This window comes from Chiloscyllium plagiosum, chromosome 6 (genome assembly GCF_004010195.1).
Source record: "Chiloscyllium plagiosum isolate BGI_BamShark_2017 chromosome 6, ASM401019v2, whole genome shotgun sequence".
NCBI classification, from domain to species: Eukaryota; Metazoa; Chordata; class Chondrichthyes; order Orectolobiformes; family Hemiscylliidae; genus Chiloscyllium; species Chiloscyllium plagiosum.
In genome coordinates this window covers 34,332,433-34,345,336 of record NC_057715.1, presented here as the reverse complement: position 1 = coordinate 34,345,336, position 12,904 = coordinate 34,332,433, and the positions used below count along the sequence as shown (strand labels likewise).

Genomic DNA, 12,904 nt, shown 5'->3' with positions numbered 1-12,904 from the left:
ATTTTGTGTGTCTGTGTGTTTTAGTGTACGCGGTACTGGCTCTCGGCAGAGTGCATTAGTTCTTCCAAGTGAGGTGGCGAAGAGAGAGAGAGACCAAACTAGAATCATCAGAGAAGCTGATCACATCCTGGACAAAAAAAAGGAGAAAGAGTGAGTGAGTGAGAGAGAGAGAGAAAAACGAGACAAGAGGCTCGCTGGACGGAATATGCAGAGATTGCAGAATTTAGTCTTCCAGCACATTGTGCACACCGATCAGTGGGACAGCAGGGAGCTGACACCAGGCACCAAGTGCAACTGAACAGAGTCCGGATTTTTATGTTTATTTTTTGTGTGGGGGACGGGAGGGGTGGGGGTAGAGAGGGTGAGGGGGGTCGCAACCTGACCACCATGGATTGCAATGCCTCGGTCCAGGCCCTCGCACGCTGGACTCGGGCGGAGGGGGAGGGGGCTCTGTGATCTCGCCTCGTTGGTTTTTATTTCCGAATAAGGTAGCCCCCCCACTCTTCATCCTCCACCCCCCCCCCCCTCCCCCAATCCGTTGAGACCATTCATGACATTGAGATATGGGAGACTGTTGTCTGAAGATGTGTCTTGCGCTGCTGCTGGGGCTGCAAATCTTGGTGGCTTTGGTTTGGGGCAACACGACCACGGACCTGTGCGAGAAGATGTGCTCCTGCACCGAGGTGGAAGGCGTGCTGCACATCAACTGCGAGGAGAAAGGCATCTCCGACCTGCAGCACTACAGCGCGCCCACCTCCCGCTTCTACCAGCTCTTCTTGCACCACAACTCGCTGTCCAAACTCTTCCCCAACGAGTTCGCCAACTTCTACAACGCGGTCACCCTGCACCTGGAGAACAACGGCTTGCACGACATCATCCCGGGGGCTTTCCTGGGGCTGCAGCTGCTCAAGCGGCTGCACATCAACAACAACAAGATCAAGGGCTTCCGCAGGCACACCTTCCTGGGGCTGGACGACATGGAGTACCTGCAGGCGGACTTCAACTTGCTGCGGGACATCGACCCCGGCGCCTTTCGCGACCTCAACGAGCTGGAGGTGCTGATCCTCAACGACAACCTGCTGAGCTCCCTGCCGCCGGACCTCTTCCAGAACGTGCCCATCACCCACCTGGATCTGCGGGGCAACCGGCTCAAGACGCTGCCTTACGACGGCATCCTGGAGTTGATCCCCGGGGTGGCGGAAATTCTCCTGGATGACAACCCCTGGGACTGCACTTGTGATCTGCTGCCCCTGAAAGGTGAGCTGCAAGGGCCGGCATTGACACTCATGGGGGGGTGGGGGGCGGGTGTGAGTAGAAGGGCAGATTATCATCATTGGTTAATATTAACACTAGATGGCAGAGTTGGGTAAAACGGCGCAAAGAGCAGCGGTCCGTCCGACTGCTTGAAAAAGGCAACTGGAGCACCGGGTGCATTAAGTTCTGACAGTCTGTGCCAAGTCGAAGTGAACATGAGTTCACAGCGCAGAACAATACAGCCTTAACTGACCCACACAGTTTTCATTCAGAGTGGCTTTGAGAAGCAGAAAGGCGGCTCAGTCAATTGATAAGATTGTTGGGCTCCAGCGCATACTGCTAGAGTTCCAGTTGTGTTACTCCTTTGAGGATGTCCCTAATAGCCATAACACTTGGCAAACACTGCAGCTTACAGAGCCTAGTGCTTTCTGTGCCATTTTCTTTCCCCGCTGTGATATTCTCCTTCACAATTGTTTTACTTTCATGGTTTGCTTCCTTAGCTGCTTGCCATTCAAAGAACTGGTAGAGATTTAAAGTTGGGGTGAAGAGATACTGCAATTTCAGAATGCCGTCAATTCACTCGGTTAGCAATTTTTCACAGGATAAAGTTGTGCTAATTACAGCTGGAAGTGGGTTTGGATTTGAATATGAACTGTTTATGTTCATACTTTGCTGAATTATTTTGCTAAGGTACTTTTGTGACACATTTTAACATTTGGCAGCAGCTAATAATGATTGTTATAACAAAATATGAGGATTATCTCCAATCTATATTATTTTTCCCTTCAAGAATGGCTAGAACACATCTCTTATTCAGCCCTGATCGGAAAAGTAGTTTGTGAGGCACCTTTGCGATTACAAGGAAATTACTTGAATGAAACATCCGAATATGATTTATGTCCTTGGAAGGTTGATAACGATTTAAGTCTCGTTGCTCCACCTGCTCAAGGGGCTACAGGACTGCCTGCAACCCCGGTATTTCAGCATCCGAGGTCACCAACATCAGCATCCAGGCACAAAGGACAGTTGAAGCCAAGTGGAAATTGGCAGCAAAAGACAAGATCTTCAGCTAACGTTGTACCGAATGGCAGCAATAGCCCTCCTTTGTTAGCTGGATGCCCCACAGCCTGTAGCTGTTCTTTCAATAATCCTGAATCAGGTCTTGAGGTTAACTGCAGGGGCAGCAAGCTTGAAAGTATGGCTGACCTCCAGCCCAAACCAATAAAAGCACAGGAACTGTTCCTAAGACAGAATAACATAGAAATCATTAGGAGAAGTCATTTCGTGGATTACAGCAGTTTGACTTTGTTGGATTTGGGAAATAATGCCATAAAGTTAATAGAAAACAACACTTTACTTAATCTCACTGATTTGCGATGGCTGTATCTGGATAACAACAACTTGGAAACTCTCAACCCTGATATGTTTGCTGGTCTGCAAAATACAGAGTACCTGAATTTGGAGTTCAATTTAATTCAGTTAATCCTACCAGGCACATTTAATTCAATGCCAAATCTGAGAGAATTGTTTTTACATAACAATCTGTTGAAATCTTTGCCTGTCGATGTGTTTTCTTCTGTCTCCCTCTCCAAGCTAAGTTTGCACACTAATTATTTTATGTATCTCCCAGTTACCGGTGTTTTGGATCAGCTAACTTCAGTTGTGCAAATCGACCTTCATGGAAATCCTTGGGATTGTTCATGTAACATCATAGCATTCAAGCAGTGGGTCGAGAGAATGGGCACTGATGTTGTTGTGAGTGAATTAAAATGTGCATCTCCTGACCAATTTTGGGACAGAGATATAAAGTCGATAAGCAATGAGCTGATGTGTCCAGAGTTGTACGCAAAAATCCATCTGACATTTTCCTCGTCAAGTAACATTACCATATCGACAGAGACAGGGACTCACGTGAATCCTTATTTGGAGACTAGCAGAGTTTCAATTTCAGTGCTGGTACCTGGCCTTTTACTTGTCTTTGTCACGTCTGCCTTTACAGTTGTTGGCATGCTGGTGTTTATCTTGAGAAATCGTAAGAGATCGAGAAAACGGGAAAACAACTCTTCTGCTTCAGAAATTAACTCCTTGCAAACAGTGTGTGATTCTTACTGGCACAATGGGCCTTACCACGCAGAGGGACCTCACAGAGTATATGATTGTGTTACACACTCCCTTTCAGACTAGGCTTCACAAAATCAAATGCTGAAAAATATAGTGTGTGATTTTAAACAGCAAATTGTGTGGAGATGAGGTCATTACATTGACAGTTAAGCTCCTGATGTAAATAATAATGCTGTAGGCTTCTGCTAAAATTCTGCAACAGAATGTTGAACTCAGCTTTCTAATGAAAATAGAAAGTACACATGCTAAGAAAGTACATATAACTCTTAGAACTAACAATTTTTCTCCTGCTGTGAAACATACATTTATTTCAGAAGAAAGCACAGACACTACTGTGCTTTTCAATGGTCTTTTCATGTTGATATTCCGAATGTAAATGACAATTAATCAGTTGTATAAAAAAAATATAAAGATGATTTGTTGTTGTTTGGAGATATGGAAGAATTGTAAAAAAGAATACACAAATGGGGAAATAGATTTCAGCATTTAGGTTTTATGGTTGTAAAGTTGCACGAACGCATGAATGTATTGTACAGAACTGTCTAATTAGAATCAAGTGATGCATGTCATGCATGAACTCAACGCCACAGGGATACACCACATAGCTGGAAGAAATAGCTATTACTATGCTCCATTCACGAGTACTAATTGTATTCTATGAAGTCATGGATCCAGTATTGAACCCTGTTTATTTTTCTGTGATTATAAATTGTGCAGTTTGTGCTATTATTGCTTAGATAAGGTGTAAGCTGCAAATTCATCTTGTTTTAGACCATATTTGTTTGTGCATGGTTAGTAACTATTTATTTTATATTATGAATTTTTCCATGTTTTTTGGTGTTATTTTGTATTTGCAAATGCCTATTTCCATCTAAATTTCAGAGCAGTTACTATGTTTTGTACCGTGCTATAGGAATTAAAATGGCCAATGGAATATTCTTTTTTTTAAATTTTGGGAATAAATGTATAAAGTACACATAAGCATGCCCAATTTATGTCACTCAGTTGCTCAAGTTGCATCAGTGATATGATGTAACCTGTTCAAGTCATCATTATGTAACATAATAAAACAGAACAAACTATGGAGGTGCACTTAGAGGACATTTAATAGGATTATTTTAGAGTTTTATAACGGCAAATTTTTCAACATTAAAATGGCTGGTTTAGTCTGAAGACTGATTAAGTTATTTAGTCCTCATGATGGCAAAATTCCCATTCATTCAAAGAGTATGCTCATATTTATGGGTAATTTAAATGTTGATCAATCTCCATTTTGTTTGAATGTTTTGCAGCTGTTTAGACTTTAGGAGACCCTGAAAGTTTATTCATAAGCATCATGGTATTTTTCCTCGACTGCAGAAACTGGTAGCACAATGGTGCAGAAAAATGATTGTAAATATCCAAGGCTGTATATGGGATGATCCTCTATTTTCGCATTGATCTGTGAACTGCTATGTCAACACATTAGATTGACAGTGCAAAGTATTGGAAGTCTTGGCAACAGATACCATGTTAATAGAATATATTGGAAGTAAATAGTGTCTCAGCTCATAAAATCCCTCCTTTGTTTAAAAACAACCCATGTTGTTGCAATGTTCAGATTTTTTTTTTAAAATAGCAGCCCTCAACCACATCCTGTGACTTTTTTGAAAGATCAATCAAGCATCAATCTGACAACTTACAATATTCCATTCATGTAAAACAGCTAAATGCTAATGTCAAATAAATGGTCGCTGATGTAGTGGTGTGGTTTTACAGGCACTGGTTACCCTACGTTAATTTGTGAAAATCGCCTTGATTCTTATGTGGGTTTAAATGCTGCTTGTAAACTGTCTGACCACAGGGAGCTTCACAAATCTCTGGAATCCTTTCATCATCTGACATCCATGCACTCATTGTCCAGTAATTGGCCTTGAAGCAAGAATCCTGGATGACCCTACATTTTTGCAAACTAGGGTGCTTGGGCAAATTTATTACAGCTGCAGCAATCCTGGTGGAATTACCAAACAAGGATAGATTAGAGATTAAATTCTAAAATACCCCTGTTCAGCATGGTTCTGTACTGCACCTGACAGAATGTAACCTCAGAGAACATCAGTAGTACAAGGCATAATTCTTCTCTAATTTGATGCTTTCATGATTTTTTTTTTGTACAAATCAGGAATATATCTTGGATTGTCTATATATTTTAAGAATCATCACTATTAAATTATGCAGTGTGAAAATTAGTGTATGAGTAACACATTTGTATGAAATTCCCTTGTCTGTTCATTTAATAGCCATTCTAATGTTTTAATGATTCCGTTAACATATCAAAGAAGTTTTATTCAACCCTGCTAAGTAATTATAGGATACTATAAACACAGCATAATTCTAAAGCCCATCATATAATACTGTTCTTTTTAAATTATTTTAAGAGAGTTAAGGAATTTATCCCAGTGGATGTGGAGGAATCTTAAAGACATTTTGTAAAATGAGAACATTTGAGCTGTGTAGAAAGTGAAATTAATGCCCAAAATAGATTCCTTTCCAAAGTAGGAATTTGTACTGAGACATTGTATTTAAGAAAGATAATCAGGAATTGTTGACTAATTATGGGAAAAAAGGATTTAGTGGTGAGCCCAACATAGGAGAGAAACTATTGCAGATGAACCTGAGAGAAATGGTGAGCTAAATGGGCCTATCTTTTCAAATCTACCTGTCTGAGTTTTGGTTCAAATGCTGTTAAGCTGCATCTCAATCATTCCTGTGGCTGCATTTGGAGGGAATGCTGTATGTGGAGCAGCAAAGAAGGAGGTGGTATATGTCTAACAGGACTATAGGTGGTGGGGTGGGTTTATGGAGAAGGGTGAATATGTGTGTGGGGTGCAGGGATATTTGAGGGAAGGACAGATAATGTGTGTGATTGGGATGTGTAAAGAATGGTGGTTTACAGGTGGTGGAGTCTATGGATGAGTGGGGGTAAGTTTAAAAGCAGATTGTTGGGAAGGTTTGTACATGAGGGGCAAAGATATGGAGGGAAGGGTGGTGTGTTGTGTAGAAGAGGGGATTGTGAGGAGGTGAGAGGGTGTGTGGGAGAAGCAAGTGGAATGTTGGAATTTCCCAGAAGGAGAAAACAGTCAAATTGGCAAGTGACACACAATGACAAACTCATTTTGTTTATTTCAATGTGGAGGTCCAGTATACTCAGCAATTGCATTTCAAGTATTACTGTTTCTTTTTTCAATGCTCTTTCTCTTTAGGGTTGAGGAGGCTGGTGTAGGGAAGAGCTATGTATATGTAGAGATGCAAGCAAGATTTTCTTTGCAGTATTCTTCTGAAACAAGCATTACAGTTATTTGTAACACTTCAAACTCGCAATTTTGTTTTCTAATCAACCCACAGAACTAAATGAAAAAATTGTAAAAGTGAGAAATTTTGAATGAACAGCTGACTTTTTTTTAAAATAACCTTCTTCTGTGAATTCAAGGTTTCCTCAAGAGTCATAGAAGGTTGGCTGATTGTCAAAGCTTGTGATGAAGGTCTGTCCTCTTTAACACTAGAATAGAGCTTTTCGAGGGAAATAGAATTTCTTCAGATAATTGGATGCCTTTGTTAATTAGACATTTCATTACCAATTAGGAAATTAGTGATGTTCTGATTTTTGTAATGAAGTGGGGATAGATTTGACTTTTTTTGTCTGTTCACAGTATCATCATTCTCAGAACACATTGATAGCAAAAGTCCATTAATTAGGACACTGTGGTTGAAATTAAATTGCCCTATTTATCAAATTGCTTGCATTGAGTAAAAATCAATCAGTCTTGGTTTAATGCACTGGGAGCCCATTGGTTCTTGAGAAACATCCCTATTTAGCACAACTAGCAGATAGACCAGGCATTTTAACATATCAACTGAATCCTTTACCAAAACAGGATAAAAAGATATTAAAAATAAACAGCATTTTGAAAAGTACAGAATATAGAAAGGATGAATGGGAATAACACAAAGAGACACAAAGAAATATAATTACTTACAAAGTGCATATGTGTGAAATAGAAGGGGGTTAAATGGCTGTTAGGATTAATATTACTAATACTGAAAAATATAAATTAAAAACACAGAAGAAAAATGTTTGATTAGTTGGGGTGTGTTTTTTTTGTTTTCATATATCATCGCAAACTTATCTTGGATAATATTATGAAGTATTGGAAGGATTTCCAATCTGATTAGCACTCTGACAGGCTGCAGTCTGAACACTCTTTCCATGCCTGCAATTGTCTTTCTGCCAGCCAGTAAGTCATTAGCCTTAAGTGGCACACGGGTTTCTGAAGAGTGAGGCCTGAACCCTCAAAAGTTGCAGTAATGAAAAGTAGAGAAGGAAGCATGAATGATTTGTGAAGTATTGGAACATCTATCCTGTACATCCTGTTTTCGATACTGTCTTTTAATTGAATATATTCATCAAAGTTATGGGGATCAATATAGACTGTGATAAGCAACTATGTAATTGGATACAAGTCTGGATCTTGCGAGGATGAATTGGGAAAAGTATAATGTTATCTATGGATACCACAACCTAGCGATTCAGCAACATATGGTGCAATGGTGAGGATGGATGTGCATTCTGATTTTATGTGATTATGTCATGGGATCAGAAAATATTTCCAAAACTTTGCACTATCACATTAAATGTGCCGATTAGAGTCTTTATATGGCTTGTAGAGAGGATGGCCTTGATAACCTGAAAAGCTTAACATAAATATTTGTTGATATTTTGTTCTGAAGATGTTAGATGTGTGATATTGATGAACAATTGCTAGATACCTTTGTATATTTTAGATTTTAATTTTTTTCTTTCATTTGTTTCTCCTTTGTTTATATTTTATTTTCACGTTATGCTAACCTATACTGAAAAGAATTATAAAGAAATTATAATAATACAATGACCACTATATGCTCATTATTTTATCTTTCTGAGATTTAATTCAACATTGAGAATTATAATGTGATTGTATACTTTATTTTACAATTCTCTCTTTATCTTCCGAAGGCATTAATTGTTGATGATTTTACGTTCATCTTACCCAAATGGCCATTTTACAGGGATAAATTAAAATGGAATAAAATTACTGACTATTTGAACATATGGGGCATTACATCATGCTTAATTTTGTCCTCTTCCAACATCTACACACACATTTTCTTTTTAGCATGCACTACTCAGTACACCTGCAACCACTGAAACATCTGATAGTTGGTACATCTCTGAAGTATTCCTGGCTGATATGAGCAAAATTAGGATTACACTTGGAGACTCTTATGTTCCATTGGGCACTGAACTGTGCAGTGGAGTTGCTCATGAACTGCAATTACAACAACATCTTTGATACATCATCTTAACCATAGAACATCTAAAGATTTATCATTGGAAATTTATCAGATAAAAGTTGATACCAAGCCACATAAGAGGAAAGTTAGGACAATTGGTTTAGAGCTTAAGGGAAGAACTTTGTTATAAGAAGAAACTAACCAGGAGGATGAGAATGGGCGAAGTTGTAGATGGGAATGCAAAAACCCTAAGATCAAACATCTGAAGGTATAGCTGTCTCCTGTGGAGCAATGAAAATTGGGGATGTGCCAAAAAGGCAGGAGGAATGTTGTGATTCTAAACAATTGTAGGAGAATGCTACAGGGACAGTGAGGAGGTCATAGAGGAACTTGAATAGAAATTACAGTAAATGCAACAATTTTCAAGATCCTTTGGAAAAAGTACACAAAGTGCTATTTTTCACATTAAAAATAGAGAAATTATTTGCCTTAAAAAGAATAATCAACTTATTTGTGGAGGTATATTTGGACAAGGAATGCATTACCCTTATGTATCTTCCCAAGTGTACTATCTCCACAACTGCTTTAGTCAGTCAATGTACCTGGGCTGTACATTGAACAAGGGTTAATTTCTTGTTCCCTTACTCAGGGGAACTCAAGTTAAAAGCAACTGACATTGGTTAACCTAGAACTGACTGAAATTAATGGAAAACCTTTTGAGGCACAGTGGTAGTGTCCCTTACCCTGGACCAAGAAACCAGGGTTCAAGGCCCATCTGCTCCAGAGGTATGTAACAACATCTCAGGACAGGTTGATTAGAAGTATAGGTTAAATGATTGGAATGAATAGAATGGCTCTTGTGGCATGGTGGTAGTGTCCCTAGCTCTGAGCCAGGAGGCCTGGGTTCTAAGTCCCACCTGTTCTGGAATAGTGTCGTTATCTCATTGAACAGGAGATTAGAAAATGCCTTAGAATGGATGGGGACTAACACAACTTATAGATCACTCTTCCATCAACTCAACTAACTGGTTTATTTGGGCAGTTAACTTTTGGCACTGTTTAACATTTGTTTTCTGGCAGTTGATTTCAGTACAAAATACTGAAGACAAAATACTGAAGCAGGGAGTAAGACATGGTGACACTAACATAATTAGTTTACAGAAAAATTCTACCTTTGCTAAACTGGAGAGGGAAATTATTTTGTTGTTATGATAGTGAACAGGAGTAGATTGAGCTAATTTGCAGAAATGAATAACTAAACAAGGATATTTCCTCATAATTCAAGAAACCACCACCCTGTAGCATTTTTTCATTTTGTAATGAACCTTGAATCATTCCTCTGTGATAATTTGTCTAACCTGATTTAATTTGCATGTGCGAAGTGCATCCAGAATTGGAGCATATCCTCTCTAAGTTTGATTGCAGTAGTTCCCCCCGCATCCATGGGGAGTATGTTCCAAGACCTACCGCAGATGCCCAAAACCACGGATAGTAACAAACCCATTCATTTAAATGGGAAATTTACCTCTCTGGCAGTCCCCTGATTCCTGATTCTGGAATGTTACATGTAATAATTTCAGGCCACGGCAAACCCCGGATAACTGAAACCGTGGAAACCGATTCCACAGATTTGGCAATTGGGCTGTACTAACCAAATATCTCCCCTAAATTTCTTTTTTAAGCTTTCAGACATTTTTTAATGTCGTGCCTAACATGTTTTTCTCATTAGTAAAATTTAAGACAGTGTAGCTATTTAATAGTCATGTCCTTTTAGTTTTATTGCTGAGGCTTTAGTATGTGTATCTCTCAGTGATCCTATTCCCGTGTTGATTTTTCTTCAGCTGTTGTTGTGTCTGAAGAATACATTGCTATTTCTCTCTATATTCCATCAAACCTCTGCAAACCTTCAAGAAAGGCAGCACAAATGCTTAACTCAAATAAAATCAGTGCTATGTGTCGAGTTTGCCACTTGGAAAGGAATCAAACTTTTTGTGGGTTGCGGGTTTTCTGGGTTGGGTAGATTTGGATGTTTGAACAACTTTATTCCGCTAAGTACTTTTGAATATTTGTTGACTAATTTAAAAATATTTGCCTAACAATATAAAAATCATTCAGAAACAATCTGCCACTGAGATCTGGTTATCTGAGTGAGTCAGCACAGGGTCTTGTGATTTCTTGGTTCAGATCCACTGCTGATTAATGCAGGAAAACTTTACTCTTTTTGCTAGTTAGCTGTGAACAGTATGTGGGCAGTTGCAACCTTGTTCCCTCTGGGCATTAAATCCATCTATTACATTTCTAATGGTAGAAAAGTACTGACTGTTCTGTGAATTCTTTCCAAACAGTCGACATTTTACATAATGTCAAATACTTAAAGCAGAGCTTTTCACGTGTATTTAAATAGCATTTGGTCTGGTTGTTCTGTGCAGGGAATTGAATTAGAATTATTCCAACAGAATTCATTATCTCATCATTATATATGTAAATGTGAAACAGGATGTGCATTTACCCAAGAGTTTTTTCTATTAATTTGCAGAACAGTCTAATAGATGAAGGTGATAATATATATTATAAACACTCGATGGCAGTCCTTTTTGGAAATAAAAGTCTATGAAAATTATTCAAAATGTTTGACAAGTGAAAATTTGGTTTGGATTTTTTGTTCTTCAAAGTATTTAAAAATTGCATGATGATAAATGAATATTGGATTAGTTTCTCCTTATTGTTGCTTTTGCTAATAATATTGACAGATAGAACATTCTAGTTTAATTCATAGCATTAAAGAAGTATTTTGCTCCTTCCCCAAATCTCTACCTAAACTGTCTATCCTTTTTGGCCTCCTTATGTCCTCTTTATATTTTACTTTACTACCTACTTTGTGTTGTCAGCAATATGTAGCAACCATCCTTCCATTCCTTAATCCATTCACTTAACCTGTAAAAAAAGTTGAGGCTGAAACTCTAATTGTTGCGGTACACCACTTTTTATATCTTACCATCCAGAAAATGACCCATTTATTTCTACTCTCTGTTTTCCATTAGTTAGGCAATCATATCCATGGCCATTTGTTATCTCCTGCACAATGAGCCATAATTACTGCAATGTGGTACCTTGGAAAATGCCTTCTGAAAAGTAAATGCTATAATGCCAGCTCATTGTTAATATTCAGATTCCAGAGTGAAACCTGGCTTAACAGATTTTAAGTTGTTTCTTTGAAAATTAGTTACCGTGTTGGCCAGTCACTGAGCATATTCACATAAGCTGTCAATGTATTTTTTAACAAACTAACATGAATTTGTTACACTTATAAAAAGAACAAAAACCATGATAATTAAGACAATTTGGCAATTTCTTCATAAACAGCAAAAAGAAGGATTCAGTCCATCCTTTGCAGACACTCAATCCTTATGAGGTAGCCTCATGACTTTTTTTTATTATTTCATACTAAATTGAGGTATCAGGCATTTATTTGTGGTGACTTTCTACACAAACAAGCAGTCACAGGCTAACTCACTGACTTGTCATCTGGGAGAAAGGGACACAGGCCTTTCTTCAGCCTATCTGCTTGAACTGCTGAAAAAAATTAAGACTCTTTTCCAGCTCCAGAGACATGAGGACTTCAAAAAGCTAAAAACTGCCCCTCTGCTAAAATGGATTATCTCTTCTGAACTTAATCTATTTGAGAACCTATAGCCACCCAAGAGAAAAAAAAATCTTTCTTGTCATTGTCTGAAATCATAGAATCCCCCTACAGAGTGGAAACAAGCCATTTGGTCCATACTGACCCTCCAAAGAGCATCCCACCTATCCCTACATTTCCTATGGCTAATTTACCTAACCTACACATTCTTGGACTGAGGGGGTAAACAGGAACACCTGGAGGGAACCCACACAGACATGGGAAGAACATGCACACTCCACACACAATCAGTGAAGAGTGGAATCGAACCTGGGATCCTGACACTATGAGGGAGCTGTGCTAACCACTGAGTCACTGTGCGACTCAATGGGTGACCTCTTATTTTTAAATAATAATCCCAGTTTCAGCTTCATGCACAAATTGAAACAGCCTTTCCACTTCCGTACTGTAATTCCCTTTAGGATCTTATTTGTTTTAAGCAAAACCATAAGGCTTCAGAGATTTTTGGCATCCCACAACTCCAATAATTTGTGCAATACCACGTTCTTGCTTTTAATAGTTTTCTTGAGCCCCTCCCTC

General features: G+C 38.8%; 1 protein-coding gene across 1 annotated transcript; it reads left to right on the top strand.

Annotated features, from left to right (window-relative positions):
• Positions 1 to 400: 400 nt before the first annotated feature.
• On the top strand, positions 401 to 4,984 carry LOC122550540 (SLIT and NTRK-like protein 1). Its single transcript, XM_043691440.1, has 2 exons — positions 401 to 1,257; positions 2,045 to 4,984. The coding sequence occupies exons 1-2, from the start codon at positions 564 to 566 to the stop codon at positions 3,436 to 3,438; spliced, it is 2,088 nt and encodes a 695-aa protein (XP_043547375.1). The 5' UTR covers positions 401 to 563; the 3' UTR covers positions 3,439 to 4,984.
• Positions 4,985 to 12,904: the final 7,920 nt, after the last annotated feature.